The sequence below is a fragment of the Chelon labrosus genome (genome assembly GCF_963514085.1).
Source record: "Chelon labrosus genome assembly, chromosome: 7".
Taxonomy (NCBI): Eukaryota; Metazoa; Chordata; class Actinopteri; order Mugiliformes; family Mugilidae; genus Chelon; species Chelon labrosus.
Window position 1 is genome coordinate 17,999,343 of NC_140343.1, and position 20,135 is coordinate 18,019,477.

The following is a 20,135-nucleotide window of genomic DNA, read 5'->3' on the forward strand; positions in this document are numbered from 1 at the left end:
ATATTGCAAATGCTAAAATATAACACTAAATTCAATACATTAGAGGCAAATCTTTTTTTCTCAGGCAGTCAGGAAAATATTGCAGCAAAATCAACATGTCAAGATAAGAGATAACAGAAAGATGCTGTGTCAGAGTCTCACTGGCTTGCCTTCAAAATAAGAGCATGTGACTAAGCTTTTTCACATTTGTAGAAATATCAATACCACAAAAAGTACTCTTTAAAATTCAAAATGTTCATTATGCTTGTTTTATTATCCTGTATTTGATACCACTGGATTATACAGTAAGTCTACATATGTGAATGTGTATGGAGCATTACTTTAATGTTGCAGCTGGTATGAGTGGGGCTGAGTGTCACTGTTTTATTGGCCTAAAATAGTACCTCTCCGATTACAGTTGTAGAGGGAAAGTTCACCACTTGTACATTTATCTTTCTGATAAGGGTTTGGCTTGACTATTGACCAAGCAAAGCAGGCCGCTGGCCCAAGGCCTCCAAGTTCACTGAATGCCACTTGTTCTTTGTAAATGTTTTAACCAAATATATAATTATATGAAATTACTGATCATGTTTTTTTCTGTTTCCTTATGTTGTCAAATTTACTTCTGTGACCTAAAAAGCTGTTTAACTCTCACTACATAAGGATAACAATGACTTGATCTTATTTGTTTAAAAAAACAAAACAGAAACGCTTTCAAAGTTTTCTTAAAGTCCTTTGAAATGAAACTGAAATAATCATGTTTTTCAAAATTTTTTATTTACATGTAGAAAATCAAGATCAGTGAAATTACCATATATGGTTCCTTGCCTTTAAGTGATAAACAAATGTAAACATGTATTTAGACCATTAGAACATAAGTGCTGATTCAGACACTTGTTAACACACACATTATCACGTTAGGCCACGTCTTCATGGTACCCAATAAAGCAGTTTTGCTCAGTGTTGATGCAGAGGTCGACCTTGCAGACCACATTTGTCCCTGATTTGACCTGAGAACGTTGCCTTGATCTTTGCTGATTGACTGGGTGAAAACCACGTGCTTCTCAATCACTGAGAGGCACAGGGACACAATTTAAAATGTGTGCTGAAATTATTCTCAATACCAGGAAAAACACCTCAATGACTACTTATTGTATAATATTAGAACCAGAAAATACACTAAAAGAATTCAAATCTTTTATTCAACTTTGTGCTGACTGAGGCGTGTCTGCAAATCAAATCGCCGATAACGGGTTTCATGCAAACTGATAAATATCACTGAGTATTTGGCAATCAGCAGTTTATCGTGGTACGACACAGAGGCGGTAAGGTTTAGGACAATGAATGGCTCCCAGCTTGAACTCCAGACTGGGCTGTTCTCCAGGGGGTGCAGAGAATGAAAACCTCTGAAGGAGGGATGTGAAGAACAGGAACAACTCCATCCTGGCCAACTGTTCACCGAGACACACACGCTTTCCTGAGAATACACAATGCAACAGATGAGTCTGACCCAGGCATACTGTGAGATTTTCAGCTTGATATTACAGATGCTCTAGATCAACCAAAAGGCCACTGATCGCCTCCCAACAAAGTAAACTCAAAGTAAATGCAGGAACTATGTAGTTTTTTGTTAGATATGAAAAAAACTGTACTTTGTATAGATACCATCACACAAAAATTCAAGTACTTTGTTTTCCCTAACTGCCAACAGAAAACCTCCAGACTACAGTACTGTATCCCATTCATTTGACTAGTGTTGTAACCCTTAAAATTACCATTTACGTTAAAAAATAAAGATAAAACTCTTTTGTGAGGACAATATAAATCAGTCTAACAAACAAGGGAAATGTGATTTTAACAACTTCCAGTGTGAAAACAAATATAAACAAAACCCCAAGAAAATTCTTACTCATACAAACAACTGATGGCAAGAAATTATAAATAATATCTTCCTGTCATTTTGCCTATTCAGCTAAAACAGCATGGAACTGAGTTTTCACTGACTAACCTGCAGAAAACGGAAGGAAGGCCTCTTTCTTCCTAAATTTACCGTCCTGGTCCAGAAAGTGTTGAGGGTTGAAGGTGTGTGGAGTTTCCCACATGGACTCATCATGTAGGACAGAGTGCAATGTAGGCAGGACCGCGGTGCCCTGAAGAAATACCAGTGGTAGAAAGGATTTATCACATTTTTAATAATGTTTGCACTTCTTAACTTATCATAAATGCAGAAATAAAAACAGTATTTTATCACAAACTAATCAAAGTGGTATGTGACGATGTGGAACGCAAGCACAATCTCAAATGTGGCCGCAGTAAATAATTTTACTCTATGGAGGGTACTGTGGGCTCAAACCTGGAAAAAACAAATTTAAAAAAAAAACAACAACAACAAAGGCTGAAACAAATGTAAGAAAAGCCCTGCCCGACTGTTTTCTTGATAAGGACCCAGCTCTGAATATTATAAACAGCAGAACTTTCATCAGATTTTGTCCTTGGTTGTTAATTCTGTTTTCATGGCAAAGGGCCATGGACTCAGTGGATATTGACTCAAACCTCAACATATGAAATGAAAATCTTCAAGATTGCCACTTATGTCCCATTTAATGTTACAAAGAGAAGAACAATTAAGTAAGAAGCTTACTGCCACTTAATTTGACAGGGCCCATGAACAGTGGGTGATAGTAAAAAGATTTGTTTTTAATTTTCTCCTCACCTGTTCATTAATAATAGCCTTTACTTCAGTCTCTGTCTATCTTTTCCCGTGCGTCTATTGTAAAGTGTTACATGTGGACTGTGTACCTTTGGGATTGTGTACTTATCCACTGTGGTGTCCTTGTTCGCCATGTGAAACACATTGAGCGGGACGATGTTGCCCATCCTCTGTATCTCATGGATGACTGAATCAGTGTAGGGCATGTTTTCTCTGTCAGTCATACAGGACTGTCTGGATGAACCAATCACAGCATCAATCTCAGCCTGGACTCTCTCTGCACACAGTGGACACAGGAAACATGTGAGATTGGGGACACATAAATGACTGAGGTGAAATTATACACCCCACACATTCAGTCTCAGACAGGACAGACCAGTGAGAGACCTCTGACAACATCTGGATATTACTCATACACACACCTTGTATATCAGGGTAGTAGATCATGTATAGCAGCCCCCAGTATAAAGTAGTGGTAGTAGTTTCAGATCCAGCACCAAACAGGTCCATGGTGCAGAAACATAAATTTCTGAGATCAAACCCAGACACTTTGTCCTCCTGCTGTCAGTGACACAAGAGATGACAGTGAGAACCCTGACGACAAATTTTATACGAAATGCAAAAGGAATGAACACAATGGAGACACATTAAAACACTCACCTGTCCCATTTCTATGAGGAAGGAATCAATGTAGTCTCTTGGTGATGATGGGTCAAGGGTTTCTTTGTGTTCTTTGATCCTGATTTCTACAAACTCAATTAATTTTGGCATCAGAATGAATATCTTCTGATGAGATCCAGGCAACCACTTCATCAGCCAGGGGGCTGTGTTGTAAATCTAAAGTAAAGCAGTAGTTTAACTTGTTGCTAGGGAATCTTTTTACAATACATCATTGTTGAAATAGGATTATTGAATGCTGCATCTTGTTTAGAAATGAGGCTCACCTGTACCGACAAACTTCCCTGTAACTCCACTACTTCATTGATGATATGCAGAATATACTGGTACTGCTCGTCATCGTACTCAAATCGATTCCCAAACACCAAACAGCAGATGATGTTGGACACAGCATTGTTTATCAGTGGATGGGCATTAAAAGGTGTGCCTGTGAAGGAAAGAGAGAAGAAAAACAGAATCCAATATTAACATGTGCACATGATCCAATACACTAATCAGCTGTTGAATGCTGGGTTGCAAAGTTGCAGGGCAAAGAAGATGACACATGTAACAGCACAGCGTAAACATAAAAAATAAAGAATAATAATGTGTCACTGTAAAATATCATGGTTTTCTGTACCTTGTTGGTCTGCAAAAGCCTCTGTGAGGTACTGGCATTCCTGCTGGATGTATCGCTCCATGGTCTTCTTGCCCAGACCAAAGTTTTTAAGTGTATGAAGAGCAAATCTCCTCTGCTGCTTCCATTGATAACCGTTTGACATCACAAGACCTTTTGGGAACATTAAACGGAAGTACACCTGGATGAACAGGAGTTTGATTTCTCTGGTCTAATTATTATTATTGTTATAATGCCAGCTAGCAACATTAGAAACAAAATGCAATAAATTACCATTATTCTGAAACATTGCTTCAAACAATGGAATGCGGGGACGATCTGCGAAGTCTTCTCCTCGTTCAACCAGGGCTTCTTTCACAAACTTGTAGCCACTGATGACCACAATCCTTCCACCAAGGAGGCGAAGGCTGAAAACGTTTCCATATTTCTGTGCAAACTGAACGTAGACAGTAGATTGGTGTTATGGTGCAACACTGGAGTGACATATGCTCTGAGGACCACTTCAGAAATGCTGCATCAGCCTAATGCAGGTCACTGTTTCTGCTGTCAGACATCGTTTCAGGACTGTTTTAGGATTTTAGGATTTAAAATGTCTTATTGTTTCGGGTTTACAGTAGTTATTTCAAAATGCACCGATGAAAGGAAGAGCCCACGGTCCAGGAGGAAAGTTTTTCGGTGCTCTGTTCTTCAAAATGTCAGCCAACAGCAGAAACACACAGAAAAATATTAAAACACTCCTGCTGTCGATCCAATCCAAGCCGAGGACGTAGAATATTTCTTCCATTTCTTTGCCTTAACAGCGCTGCCTACATCAACCAAAGCTCTATCAGTGAAATGTTGACTTATAACCCAGTTAGAAAGACTGTGTGCCAGACCTTCAAAATAAAATCGCAGTAACTTTACTCAGAGCTGCTGGTTTGTTGTTGCACCATCAAAAGTCATTCATTGATCATCCACAAATTATTTTGGCTAAATCATTATGAAGAGCTTATGTCCTGAAATGCAACACTCCTGTAGTCAGTGTACAACTGGAAGAGTTCAAGTTCCTTGTTTATTATTTCAGCAGTCAGCAGGTAATTTGTGTTATGTAACATTGTTGGGGGCTTCATCAAAAACAAGTACAAAGTCTGAAGCATCACATATCCTTTGTTGAAACACTGCTACAAATGGTTGGTCTATGATGTTTATGCTCATAAGACAATTGGGAAAGTCAGAAAACTGTGAGGAAACTCTTCAAAAAAAACGCTTATAAAGAACTAGTTTGAGAGTTGCAGGAAACTCAATGAGTTGTTTATTTTATTGATTCCCTCTTGAAAGCATTTTAACTGATCTTTGTGAAATATTTCCTCTCTATAAAAGTAACATATTTCTTTATTTAATTTAGTTTTTTGGTATTTATATTGCGTTAATAATGACATAAATTGTCTCACTAAGCTTTACAGATGCAACTGACTCCTCAAAGTTGAGGACAGGCTGCGAGTAGATAGTGTTTATTCCAGGATACGAGAAGGTCAAAGAGGTTTTTTGGACACTGACACAGTTCAAGCTAATTTGAGGAGAAGAATAAATACATATAATTAAATTATTTCCATAATCTCAAATGTAATTTTATAAATGCACCAAACCATCAATAAAATGTTCATGATGATTCAGTTTTCAGTGATGATTCTTTCATGTACACAAAAGTTAGTCATGGAGTCCCTCAGGGATCTGTGCTAGGACCAGTGGTTCTCACATTATATGGACTTCCCTGAGGCAACATTATTTATAAATACTGCACACGTTTCCATTTCGCTATAAATGATACCCAGTTATATTTACACTGTAAACCCGAATGTTCAAAGTAATTAAATAGATTAAGTAATGTATACTCAAAGTTTTAAAAAAGTTCTACTAACTTAAATATGTTAAGTTTGTGTAACATGTTCTTCCTTTTTGAGTAACTTAAACTAATATTTTTTGATTGAAGTGAACTATTTGTATGTTAAGTACGCATCACTTAAAACCATAACTTAACCACAACTTAATAGAATTAAGAAATGACATATAAGAATGGCAAAGTCCTCTTATTTCTGTTGTTTCAAATAGGTAGGATTCAATAATAATCTTAATTTATATAGCACATGCTAAAATACAATAAAATCTCAGTGCGTCACCAAATCGGTCGCAACACATAAATTGCAATCAAACACCGCAGCAACAATTTGATTGGGACAAATTGTCTTAAATGCATTAGTGGAAGACAAAATGTATTTATTTTAATATTTATTGTCTTATCAGTTAGATTTTTTTGTTTGTTTGTTTGTTTGTTTTGTTTTTTGTCCTTAAGTGTTGAGCAGCTGCAGGGATCAGTTTTTATTCCGAGTTAATCTTAACGCGCATTATACACTGATTGCTTACCGCTTAATTAGTTGAATCACTTGTCAATCAATTTCTGCCAACCAATTGGCACTCTGGGATCACTGAGGTCCTGAAGACCAAACCTGTCAATCAAAACAACGACGAAGCGTTTCACAAACGCAGAATTGTTCAAAGAGAGAAGCAGTGATGAGGATGCCGGTGCCTCAGGGCCTGATAGTTTTGACAGTAACTGCATATGCATATTCAATAATAATTTCAGATAACATATGTTTGGGGGGAAATCCTCATCAGTAAGGCTTTGTAGAAATGGCGTTATTGTTGATTTAACCATGCAGTTTAAGTTCAAGTGCTGCTGCTTTTCTTTACTGTATCAAATGTGCTTGATGGCTTTAGTAGCTTGACTAGAGATGCAGTCACACTTTGGGGATTAAATGAAGAGTTCATTAACAGGGAAAAATTATAAATGGAAGTATTTATAATTTGACACTGTTTGGATGCTTTTAAATTGTTCATCAGTTTATGCCTTTGGATCTCTCTGTTCCAGCTTCAAGAAGTTAAGACAGAGTTAAGGAAGATAACTGGGGATGTGATAAAGATACCAGGTAATCCATTTTGTATGTGAATTCTTCTACCAACCACCTCTCTCTCTCTCTCAATTTGTCTTAAAAATCGGTTAAAAACTAATTAACTACTAAACCAACTTTACTTATGTTATTTTCCACCTATAGATGCTATATAAAACAAATTGTTTGGAGGAAAACGGGTTGTCATTTTAAAGCAGTGTTAGCTGTAGTCCATGACCATGTTTTTGTAAGCTAATAGTAATTCACTTATTGTTATATTAGGAGTTTTGTCACCTCCAGAATACAGTTAGTTAGACACTACAGGCTGCAGCACAGCCACAATTCCAGAATCAGCCCTCTTCCATGCCTCTACACTGATTGCATTTCTTACTGCTATTGGATACTACTGTGTATATAAACAATGCATCAAAATACTAACATGTTTTTGGACTTACCTTTGTTCTGTCTACCCATACAGTTTCCATGTATGGCCTGTTTTCTGTCTCCTCACTACAAATGAACTGAATTGGTGTTTTGTTCAAAGTGATAAGATGTTCAGTAAAACATTTTCCTGTGTATGTCCTTTAGCTTAGTTTCAGTCATCTCACACCACTTGATTCTCTGGTAAATTGTCTGATTTATATGTGCAGAACATGGATCTTCTGTTTTTCACCTCTTACAGTGAGACCCAGGTCTCCCTTGTAAAAGAGGTATTGGATCTCAACAGGAATGGCTAAAATGGAGATAAATTATATGTTGTCTGTTCTATTTCATGGGTTGGATTGTGATTATCGCTCTTTCTTTCATTCAGGACGGGTCTGATGAGTCAGAGCTTGATGGTGCTGCAGTGGCCCTCTTTACTGTCATCAGTGACCATGACACGACAAGTCCAGTTCCCTACCAGCCTGTGAAAATCTCTGTCGTCATTGAAAGTGATGCCATGGTCAGTTAGATATTAGCCAGAAAGCCAAAAGCACACTTTGATCATTTCATTTTGGTATTATTTATTATTTGTCATTTTGATTACTCTGACTATTTTTTTGTAATTGAGGCAATCAATTGCCTCAAAAGTTTTACGTTCTGAGTCGCATGTTTTTAAGTATACCAACTCAACATATTTGACTAACGTGTACTTAAAACAATGAAAACACAAACTAATAAACGTTGAGTTTAGTGAACATAAAAATGATGTGGTTGTGTACTTATTTTTTTAAGTTGCCTTAACAGAAAACTATAAGTCATATCAACTGCAAATATTTGAGTTTACAGTGGGTTTACAGTGTACCAGTCAAACATACTTCAAGCATGTACTGAAGACATAAAGTGTGGGGTGAGTTGTAACTTTCTGCTTACATCTCTCACCTGCACAGTATTGTCAAAGTTATGTACATGATGACAGGATCACTTAGAGATGGGATCAAGTGACTTTTATTCATCTTTATTTAAGTAAAATTTTAAAGTGCTACTTAGTATATATGTAATTAGTACAGAATCCATTAAGACTACAGAATATTCTGAAAGAATTCAAATACATGCAGTACAATTCATTACTAAAATTTTCAAACAAATGCCATGCCCCACAGTTTCCAGTTTACTTGCCACGTTGTTTTACTTTTGTTTATTTAAGTATGAAGCTTTATTAAAAAGGCCAAATGATGGAGAAGAAGAGTGATTTATCGAAGCACTGCACAGACACGGTAAGGTTTAGGACAATGAAAGGCTCTCAGCTTGAACTCCAGACTGGGCTGCACTCCAGGGGGTGCAGAGAATGAAAACCTCTGAAGGAGGGATGTGAAGAACAGGAACAACTCCATCCTGGCCAACTGTTCACCGAGACACACACGCTTTCCTGAGAATACACAATGCAACAGATGAGTTTGACCCCGACAGCTTATGAGATATTCACTTTGATACAGTTTTGTAAAGTTATAGCAAATACAGGGACTGAATATGACTAAACAGTTTTTCACACATACATCATGTTTTTCCTAATTGTACACAGAAAACCTCTGGGTTACAGTGCTGTATTCTGTTCATTTGCTCAGTGTCCTTAGTGCACTGAAGCCAGTATATAAGTCAGTTTTTTGATTTAAAGTGATTTAAAGAATAAAATTGGATTTGTGTAGGTGAGGATACTGAGGAGAGGACAAAATAGCTTACAACGAAAACCAACCCAACAAAAGCAGGAACTGATTTTGACAACTTCCTGTTTAGACATTGTCCCCTTTAATGCGAATAAGTGAATCCTTTACACACAGTGGGGAAATTTGGAGTGTTACAGCAGCATATAGTTAAGGACAGTGCACTAGACAGGAGAAATTGAACATAAAATAAATACAAAAATAGCAATTAAATACAATAGTAGTTATGCGTATGTGGTCTACTTGTACAACCTCACAGCAGCAGCAAAGAAGGACCCGCGGTAATGCTCCTTCTCACAGTATAGGTGAAGCAGTTGCCCCGTGCGGTGATATCTTCTTAATATCTTCCTGTGATTTTGTCAATTTAAACCTTCAGCTAAAACAACATGTAACTAAGGAGTGATGGACTAACCTGCAGAAAATGCAAGGAAGGCCTCTCTCTTCCTAAATTTGCCATTCTGGTCCAGAAAGTGTTGAGGGTTGAAGGAGTGTGGAGTTTCCCACATGGACTCATCATGCAGGACAGAGTGCAATGTAGGCAGGATAATGGTGCCCTGAAGAAATACCAGTGGTTAAATGGGTTAATAAGATATTTTAATATTTGTTATTGAAGCTGAAGTTCCATGGTTTCATCAGCTTGAGCCTTGTCAAGAGTGAATTTAAGGATGCAAAGGTAATCTTCCTGTCCTGGGGTGGTCCTTATTGGTTATTAATGTAATGATAGACTTCTTTTTGACTTAGTTGAGTGGCTCTTGTCATAATATGGACTAGAACTGCAGTCAAACGGGGCTGTTCACTGCAGATAACTGTAGACCAACATTATCTCTGCTAATTGTTAACTGAAAACCATTCCAGGTGACTACCTCAAGAAGCTGATTGAGAGAATGCTAAGAGTGTGCAAGGCTGTCATTAAAGCAAAAGGTCTTTTGACTGGCTAAGTATACAGTCTGTACATAATGACTGGGGAACATTGAAGTTATAACTATATACAGTGAGTAATGGCTTAATGTACAGACTTCCTGCTTTAATCTGAGGGTATTTGCATGCATGTTGTAGGAGAGGTGCATTACAACCCCCTATACAGTCCTCTATTTTCAGGGGCTCAAATGTGACTGGACAGATTAACATAAACATAATAAAATAACGTCCAAAATCCTTTGCAGACAATGACTGCCTGAATTTGGAACCCATGGATCTCACCGATTAATGTTTTTTTTTTTTTTTTGGTTGCACGTTACTACAAAACCCATGGGCCAAAATGACCTTATTAACAATTCATGCAGGTTGCAAAAAATCCAAGGCATTTAATATACCATAGAACACAGCGAAGACAAAAATATGGGGCCAAGACAACATTGAGATCATGAGTACATTGAAGGGGCCAACATAAACATTGATCAGTTTGGGATGAACAAATGGGTTCATCACTTAAAGGCTAATATTTTATAAGGCCTCACCAGAGCCCAGACCTGGGCTTTATAAGGCATGTGGGGGTGCCTGAAGAGGGCCGTGCACAGAAGATCACAAACTGACAGTTCTATTTTTGCAAATAAGAGCACAAAAATATTCTCAAATCATGATGTGCCACTCTCCTATCCAAGCAGATTGAGTGCTGGATGTACAATTTATAAAAGTAGTTGTTTCCATTGTTCACCGGTCAAAGGTCAATCTGTAGTGTATTCAGATTGGTACAGCCGTTTTTGTTCACTTTGGAGGCCCTTTTTGTGGTGATTGCATATATGATTTGGAACCTCAGTTCTCAGAGACCCAAACATTGTCTGGAGTGGCACATAAACACGAGGTATTAATAGAATAATTATAAACTACTAAACTATTAAGCATTACTTTTGTCACCCCATCATACCTAATGATTGTCTAACTAAGGTGTCTTGTCTTTTGGACTGTAAAGTATTCACTGTGGATTGTGTACCTTTGGGATTGTGTACTTATCCACTGTGGTGTCCTTGTTCGCCATGTGAAACACATTGAGCGGGACGATGTTGCCCATCCTCTGTATCTCATGGATGACTGCATCAGTGTAGGGCATGTTTTCTCTGTCAGTCATACAGGGCTGTCTGGATGAACCAATCACAGCATCAATCTCAGCCTGGACTCTCTCTGCACACAGTGGAAACAGGAAACGTGAGTCTGTGGGACACATAAATGACTGAGGGGAAATTATACACCCCACACATTAGTCTCAGATAGGACTGACCTGTGAGAGACCTCTGACAACATCTGGATATTACTCATACACACACCTTGTATGTCAGGGTAGTAGATCATGTATAGCAGCCCCCAGTATAAAGTAGTGGTAGTAGTTTCAGTTCCAGCACCAAACAGGTCCAGGGTGCAGAAACATAAATTTCTGAGATCAAACCCAGACTCTTTGTCCTCCTCCTGTCAGTGACACAAGAGATGACAGTGAGAACCCTGACGACAAATTTTATACGAAATGCAAAAGGAATGAACACAATGGAGACACATTAAAACACTCACCTGTCCCATTTCTATGAGGAAAGAGTCAATGTAGTCTCTTGGTGATGATGGGTCAAGGGTTTCTTTGTGTTCTTTGATCCTGATTTCTATGAAGTCAATTAATTTTTGCATCAGAATGAGTATCTTCTGATGAGATCCAGGCAACCACTTCATCAGCCAGGGGGCTGTGTTGTAAATCTAAAGTAAAGCAGTAGTTTAACTTGTTGCTAGGGAATCATTTTACAATACATCTTTGTTGAAATAGGATTATTGAATGCTGCATCTTGTTTAGAAATGAGGCTCACCTGTACCGACAAACTTCCCTGTAACTCCAATACTTCATTGAAGATCTGCAGAATATACTGGTACTGCTCGTCATCGTACTCAAATCGATTCCCAAACACCAAACAGCAGATGATGTTGGACACAGCATTGTTTATCAGTGGATGGGCATTAAAAGGTGTGCCTGTGAAGGAAAGAGAGAAGAAAAACAGAATCCAATATTAACATGTGCACATGATCCAATGCATTAATCAGCTGTTGAATGCTGGGTTGCAAAGTTGTAGGGCAAAGAAGATGACACATGTAACAGCACAGCGTAAATGGTTTTCTGTACCTTGTTGGTCTGCAAAAGCCTCCGTGAGGTACTGGCATTCCTGCTGGATGTATCGCTCCATGGTCTTCTTGCCCAGACCAAAATTTTTAAGTGTATGAAGAGCAAATCTCCTCTGCTGCTTCCATTGATAACCGTTTGACATCAGAAGACCTTTTGGGAACATTAAACGGAAGTACACCTGGATGAACAGGAGTTTGAATTCTCTGGTCTAATTATTATTATTGTTATAATGCCAGCTAGCAACAAAATGCAATAAATTACCATTATTCTGAAGAATCGCTTCAAAGAATGGAATGCGGGGACGATCTGCGAAGTCTTCTCCTCGTTCAACCAGGGCTTCTTTCACAAACTTGTAGCCACTGATGACCACAATCCTTCCACCAAAGAGGCGAAGGCTGAAAACGTTTCCATATTTCTGTGCAAACTGAACGTAGACAGTAGATTGGTGTTATGGTGCAACACTGGAGTGACATATGCTCTGAGGACCACTTCAGAAATGCTGCATCAGCCTAATGCAGGTCACTGTTTCTGCTGTCAGACATCATTTCAGGACTGTTACCAAAATATTTTAGGATTTAAAATGTCAGTCCAGTGAAGGGTTCAGTGACAGTGATACGTTATTGAACCTTGGTCACTGGACTTCCTGCCAAACCCAAACAGAGTATATAAAATGATTTAATATATTAGAATCAGAATCACTTTATTGTCATTGTACAAAGTACAAAACTGAGGTAGCAGTTCTTCATATTCAGTACCATTTAAAAGATAAAAGTTAAACATAGTACAATGCACAGTGAAATATATTTTTGTAGCTGCGGTCAGTAGTAAAAAAGTAATACAGTAAAAAACAATACAAGTATAAATGTATAACTGAGAAAAATAAAATAAAACAAAATATAGACTGTAAACTTGAAATGTAAACTGTCACACTCAAACCTAGAGTGAGGGTAGTATGCCAGAAGGCTCACTGGAAAAGGTGTAGTTTAACCTTAAAATATCGAAAAAAGTTGCAACACCAAGTCCATTTGATGCAAAAGATGAAGCGCTTTATTGCACTTTAAATACCATCCATGGAAATGTGAGCAAACAAATAAGACAAATATGCTGCAGAAAAATAAATTTACAACGTACTAACCAACACACCATTGGGTCTACACAGCACCACAGCCCTTCTCTGAGTCCCTGGGTAGTGTAGAAACCCTCCATTTAAAGGTTTGGCCCCTCCCACTGGACCATACCACCATAATTGGAATCAATCTAATAATCACTTAACCCCACAGGTCATTTTCTATATCCAAAATTATTAACAAATCTATTTACACTTATTTACCACACATAAAGGCGGTCCTCAACACATTCACACAAGACCTCAATCCAGAAATGTATTTACAAACTGATTTCAACTCCACAGTTGGTATGGTTCAGTAAGATGGACTGAGCATGCTCCCGACAGGTTACTCAGGCACTATAAAAGACAGCCTGAACTAAGACTCAGGTCCTTTGTCACTGCCCAGCACCAGGAAACACTGTGGTAAGAAAAAAAAAAATAAACAGCATAATTAGATAAAAACTCATGATTTTACGGTCCTCAAATAAAAAAAAGATACCCAAAACAATAAATGTGTTTGTGTGTGATTCCGGAAACTTTATGGGAATAAATAGCACAGGAAACTTACTTGGATGTTAAATGTAGCTCTGTGTATGCACCCACCACACTACCAATAGCATGCTACCTGGCTAACATGTGGTCTGTGTATTGGATGATGGTGTGGTGTGCTGGCGTGGTGTATTACCAGTGCCAGGGGAAACTGCCACAAAACTTAAGTCAACCTTGTATATACATACATTTACAATATTTTAAAGCAGCTATGTGATTAAAGTGCCGTGATGCAGTGGTACTTGAGTCCACGTAAGGCTCAGAGTTGAGCAGATGGATGGCCTCTCAGTCTTTGTCCTCAGACAGCGGAAACGCCTGCCTGATGGCAGTAGAGAGAAGAGAGAGTGTCCGGGTTGATTGGGATCTTCTTGGCCCTTAACCTGCAACGTTTCGTATAAATGTCCTGCAGGTTGGGCAGGGGTGTTCTGATGGTCTTAAAGTCTCCTCAGGCATCTGGGAAGGCAGAGATGCTGTCTGGCCTTCTTCACGATGGTGTTCAGGTGATGAGTCCATGACAGGTTTTGTGAGATGACCACTCCCAAGTATCTGAAAGTGTCCACTCTCTCCACCTCTGAGTCACCAATAATAAGTGGATGCAAGTCCCTCTGCTGTTCCCTGCTCAAGTCCACTATCTTGTTCCTTTGTTTTGCTGACGTTCGGCAGCAGGTTGTTCTCCCGGCACCAGTCCTCCAGGTGGGAGACCTCCCCCCTGTAGGCTGTCTTGTCGTCGTGGGAGATTAGTCCCACAGCAGCGGTGTCGTCAGCAAACTTGATGATGATGTTGGGGTCTGACGTGGCCTTGGAGTCGTGTGTACAGTGAGTACAGCAGAAGGCTGAGCACACAGCCCTGGGGGCATCCAGTATTGAGAGTGAGGGGGGCTGAAGTGTGGTGACCCACTTGAACCACCTGTGGTCTGCTGGTTAGGAAGCTGTAGACCCACCTGCACAGGGAGGAGTCCAGACCAGAGGTGTATAAAGTACTTGGAAAAAATAACTAAGTAAAAGTACAAAATTACTTTGGTAAAAGTTAGTCACCCATAAGAAAATCACTTCAGTAAAAGTCTTAAAGTAGCTCACATTAAATGTACTAAAGTATCTTGTGAAAAAATATACTCAAGTATCATAAGTACAAGTAAAGTACAAAGTATTTTTATAGTACGCATAAAAAGAAGCAAAACAACCAAAAATGGTTCTCCCCTTGTTCTCTTTATTTAACTTTCAGGTGAATGAAATAGATGCGGTATGATAAAACAAAAACAAAAAACACTTGTAGAGTGAGTGAATCAAGTGTCTCGTGTCTGCCTGAGAACAAAGTAAAGCGTCTGTCTGCCAAAGAACACAAAAAAGTGCCTCCTATCTCCTAGTCACGGGTGACTGTCGTCTTCTACCAAAGGAGATGCTGTCAGTGTGGTGACGTCTTCCGTGTCTTCCTCATTAGCGTTAACTGCGGAGCTAGCCATGTTGATGTCCACCGCCCCGCGCATACCGCCCTTACCTGTAAACCTCGTGAGAGTACCGTACGTTGTTCCTCTCGTCCTCTCGGACACGCCCATTCCAGATAATGCTTCGATAATTAATTATATTTCTGTTTTAATTTGTAACGAGTAACGAGGTGGCAAACGTCACAGTAACAGAGCAAAAGTAAATTTTTTAACTTTTAAATGTAGTAGAGTAAAAGTCCTGATTTTAAAAAAACTCAAGTACAGATCCTCAAAAAAACTACTTAAGTAGTGTAACGAAGTACATCTACTTCATTACTATACACCTCTGGTCCAGACCCAGGTCATACAGATTAGAGGCCAGTCTGGAGGGGACTATGGTATTAAATGCTGAGCTGTAGTCAACAAACAGCACTCCCACATAGTTTCCCTTACCAGTGTCCACATGGCAGAGGGTCTTGTCCAGGAGGAAGATTATGGCGTCGTCTGTGGATCTGACCGGCCGGTAGGCCAACTGTAACGGATCCAGGGTGGGAGGTGATGAATGTCTTGATCAGTCTCTCAGAACATTTCATCACCACAGATGTGAGGGCTATGGGCCTGAAGTCGTTGGGACTGCTGGGGTGAGGTTTCTTTGGGACAGGGACTATTACGGACTTCTTAAAGCATGTTGGGATCACACACTGTCTGAGTGAGAGGTTGAATATCACTGTAAACAGGGGTGAGAACAGGGCTTTGAGGCAGGCCCGGTTCTACGAGGGTGCATAAGCATGCATTGCACCCTCAGTTTATGTGTTTGCATGCTCTGTTGAAAAGAGGGGGGGAAGCGCGCGCGCGTCAATGCACTCAGCGCACGCGCATCAATGCACTCAGCGCACGCGCATCAATGCACTCAGCGCACGCGCGTCACTGCAAAGTACAACATACAATAATCAATGGATATTCGGAAGTGGTTCAAGCAGAACAGACAGACAGAGACTGCTGCTGCAGCTTCGTCCGGCTGCTCACTCCTGCCCGAGCCGCTGCCGCCACCGTCCCCCCTCCCTTCACCCCATGAGCAGGTGCCCGGCCCACCCGACGACCTAGGTACGGAGGAACCACTTCAAGTGCATTTACATAAATATCCAGCATCATTTTTTGGAGGGGTGAAGCGCTCCTTTTGCAGCTCATGGTTTGTTAACAGAGAATGGCTAGAATATTCCTGCAAAAATGATGCGGTATTTTGCTATGCGTGTAGGAAGTTTGGATTTGGCCATACTAGTAAAAGAGATGCCTTTACCACTAGTGGCTACAACAACTGGCGCCATGCTCTTGTGCGCGATAAGGGACTGGCAAGGCATGAAGCAAGCAGAGAACACATGACATCAGTGGCGTTGTGGCAGGAGAGGATCAGAAGAGAAGGGACTAAGACTGAGGTGTCTACGCTTGTGAATGAAGACCAGCTTGAGAGAAACCGCATTTATGTCACATCGATTGTGGACATCATTCAATTCCTGGCTATAAACCAGCTCCCTTTCCGTGGCTCTGTTGAGGCTTTGGATACAAGAGGTGAGACAAGTAGTGGCCTTTTTTTAGCCATGATGGATTACACACTTAAAAAGGACAAGGACTTTAAGAAGATTTTTGATACCATCCCTGCCAATGCTACATACACATCAAATCATATACAAAATGAAATAATTGAACTAATGAGCAAAATCATAACTGAGGAAATTGTGAATGAGATTGGAGATGTGTGGTACACATTAAAAGTGGACGGCACCAAAGACCCCATGGGATGTGAAAATATCTCAATAGTGCTTCGCTTTGTGGATAAAACTGACAACAGTGTGAAAGAGAGACTTATTTCAATGCCAACGAGTAAACACTGTGATGCTAAGTCTCTAACTCAACTCGTTCTATCACAGTTAGAAGATATTGAATTAAATACAGGGAAGATGCTAAGCCAGTGCTATGATGGGGCAAGCGTCATGTCAGGTGTACATGGAGGAATGCAGAAACTCATACAAGAAGAACTACAGAGGGAGGTGCCTTATGTGCACTGTTTTAATCACCAGCTTCACCTAGTGGTAGTGAATGCCATGTCATCTGATAATGCATTGGAGAACTTCTTTGGTGTATGTAACTCTCTCTACAAGTTCTTAAGGAAACCTACAGTAGCTGCAGTCTACACAGGAGAGAAGTTGAAGCGGCTGCTTGAGCAACGGTGGACTGGCCATCTGGCCACAGTGAAAGTGATCATGAACAGCTGTGACGACATTGTCCACTTTCTACGGGAAATTGAAGGTATCCTGACCATTGGAGCAGATGTGCGAATTGAAGCCGCGGGGCTTTTGAAGGCCATTACCGAACCCAGTTTTCCATTCATTGCCTGTATGACACATCAGATATTGGCTTTGCTGGATCCCCCCAATACTGCACTCCAAGCAAAATCCACTGACCTCTACACTGGTGTCCGTCTTGTACAAAGTGCACTTGAATGTGTGGAAGAACTTAGGAGTGACAGTCAGTTTGATGCACTTTGGGAGAAATGCACAAAAGAGAGAGAGATGACAGAACCTTCCACTGCCACGCCCTCACAATCCAAACGACGAAGAGAAACGATGACCAGGCACTTGAAAGACTTTGTGGTGGAAACACCAGTTGGTCACCATCACAAAGAAGTGGGAGAGAAGACAGAGTGCAAAAGATTGTATTTCAGTACTCTGGATGCAGTAGTGGGAGAAATGACTGCTAGATTTAATGAAAGAAATAGCCAACTAGTACAGGCGCTGTGTGCCGTACACCCAGAAAGTGAACATTTCATGGATGTCAACAAAGTTAAGCCTCTGTTGGACTTGACAGGGATAGATCCTAAAGAAGCTGAGTTTACTGTGGCAAAACACTTTCTAAAAGAGGAAATGGCCAAATCTGACAAACACAAAAGCTGGACAACGCAGGACATTTTGAAAACATACAGCATGTCTCTGGCAGCTATGCCAACTGTCATAGAAACACTGAAGCTCAGCTTAACCTTTGGCGCATCAACTGCAACATGTGAAAATTCATTCTCAATGTTGAAGAATGTGTTCAGTGAACACAGAAGGAGCATGTTGCACAAAAGAAAAGCTCATCTGATTCAGATTGCTGTTGAGAAGGACCTTACCCAAAAGTTCACTGGAGAGTGGAGAGAGAAACTGCTGAGAAGATTCAACACATCTTCAAGGAGGCTGCAGCTCTACTAAGTAAAGGTATGCTGTTCCTCTAGGTGGGCCTATATTTTAAATAGAATTCTGTTTTACTGTGTCCTATGTTATTTTTATGAGCTTAGTTTAACCTTTGTCATCTCTCTTTGTCCAATAAAGGTCATGTGCCCCCTGATGGTGTCAGTGTGCAACTATTCTGGAAGTGCCTACACAGAAGACTGTCTCCACTCCCATAAAACCTGCACCTTATGTTGTGTTATGGCGGTTTCTGCCAGATTAAATGGACATCACAGGTTATATTTATTTTTGTTATTTATTTTTCTATGTTTCATTTTCAGGCTAAGAAATATTGTCTGATGGGCGAGGTAGCCAAGACTAAATGTAGCATTTTTGTTGTTCTGCTACAATATTGCTGCAATAAAGCATTTGAAAGACACTTTAAACATCCTTGTTTTGCTAGTGTCATTGCGCTTGAAATGATGGGACAATGCATAATTTAGTGTTGTATAACATGCCAGGCATGCGCACCCCCTCTGATCTGAGATGCACCCCTAGTCATCATTTTCTAGAACCGGCCCTGCTTTGAGGACATGTCCACTAATCCCGTCTGGTCCAGCCGCTTTCCTTTCACTTTTAGACACCCTCCTAACATTACGCTCCATCACAGCGAGTGTGTTCAATCACAGTTGCTCCAGACACACTCCACCTCCCCTTGATTCCCCCGACTCGGTGAACTATAAGTAACTCCGATGGTTGAATGGCGAAGTCCGGTACGAGAAGAGGCAGCCATGTCTCGGTGAGGCAGATGATAAGGACAAAGCGCAAAAGAACGTGGGGGCTGGCTTGACCATGTTCTCCGAAGTGGAGGGGGCGAGGCTTTGTGTGGCCGTCTTCTCATCCGCGCATTCCTCTCCCTCCGCCGCTTCCTCCTCCTGCCCGCAGGGCTGACGATCCACGGGGGGGGGGTGCTCGGGCTAAAATCACTGTTTACAGTTTGTTCACTCCGTAATCCAATGTTCAAAAGATCCGGGCGACTGTAGACAGGATTCGCATGGCAGACCGGACGAGTAATAATAAATAACAACGTGTGCAAACGCACTAAACACAGAAAAGGAGAAGATCTTCTCCTTTTCTGTGTTTAGTGCGCGACAGTGCGCGCCGCCATATTGGGTATCCGGATAGATAGAAGAAAGTTAAATATTTATTAAGTTATTGTCTTCATGCCAGGATTATTCTTCCGGACTTTTTTATTTGAAAATGCAAGAATTTATTTTCAGTCTAATCTTCAATAGAGGACATGGTAGTAAATGTTTAGAAAAAACTAAAAAGAAATTCTGTGACTACATAGGATCATTAAGATATATATATACTTTTGTATGTATGTATGTTACCTCAGTGAACTGCAGGTGAAGTCTGGTAGGTTGAATACGATGAAGATCACCGATGAAAGGAAGAGCCCGCGGTCCAGGAGGAAAGTTTTTCGGTGCTCTGTTCTTCAAAATATCAGCCAACAGCAGAAAAACACAGAAAAATATTAAAACACTCCTGCCGTCGATCCAATCCAAGCCGAGGACGTAGAATATTTCTTCCATTTCTTTGCCTTAACAGCGCTGCCTACATCGACCAAAGCTCTGTCAGTGAAATGTTGACTTATAACCCAGTTAGAAAGACTGTGTGCCAGACCTTCAAAATAAAAGCGCACTAACTTTGCG

At 40.2% G+C, this 20,135-nt stretch overlaps 1 protein-coding gene and 1 pseudogene across 3 annotated transcripts; both read right to left on the bottom strand.

Moving 5' to 3' along the window:
• Positions 1 to 696: 696 nt before the first annotated feature.
• Positions 697 to 5,076, bottom strand: LOC311490747 (cytochrome P450 2J2-like; annotated as a pseudogene). The gene is made up of 9 exons (XR_014699950.1): positions 4,596 to 5,076; positions 4,257 to 4,419; positions 3,987 to 4,136; positions 3,634 to 3,794; positions 3,350 to 3,526; positions 3,112 to 3,250; positions 2,779 to 2,966; positions 1,988 to 2,129; positions 697 to 1,456 (listed from the first exon to the last, which is right to left on the bottom strand). The product of XR_014699950.1 is annotated as a cytochrome P450 2J2-like (transcript).
• Positions 5,077 to 8,325: 3,249 nt separating this feature from the next.
• On the bottom strand, positions 8,326 to 20,042 carry LOC311490742 (cytochrome P450 2J4-like). Of its 2 annotated transcripts, none has more exons than XM_084548405.1 (9): positions 19,815 to 20,042; positions 12,404 to 12,566; positions 12,143 to 12,292; positions 11,832 to 11,992; positions 11,548 to 11,724; positions 11,310 to 11,448; positions 10,979 to 11,166; positions 9,461 to 9,602; positions 8,326 to 8,756 (listed from the first exon to the last, which is right to left on the bottom strand). In XM_084548405.1, the coding sequence occupies exons 1-9, from the start codon at positions 20,013 to 20,015 to the stop codon at positions 8,581 to 8,583; spliced, it is 1,497 nt and encodes a 498-aa protein (XP_084404531.1). In that variant the 5' UTR covers positions 20,016 to 20,042; the 3' UTR covers positions 8,326 to 8,580. The 2 variants fall into 2 exon arrangements, with proteins under 2 accessions (XP_084404531.1, XP_084404530.1); XM_084548404.1 differs by having other exon boundaries at positions 10,979 to 11,196.
• Between the last annotated feature and the right edge of the window lie 93 nt (positions 20,043 to 20,135).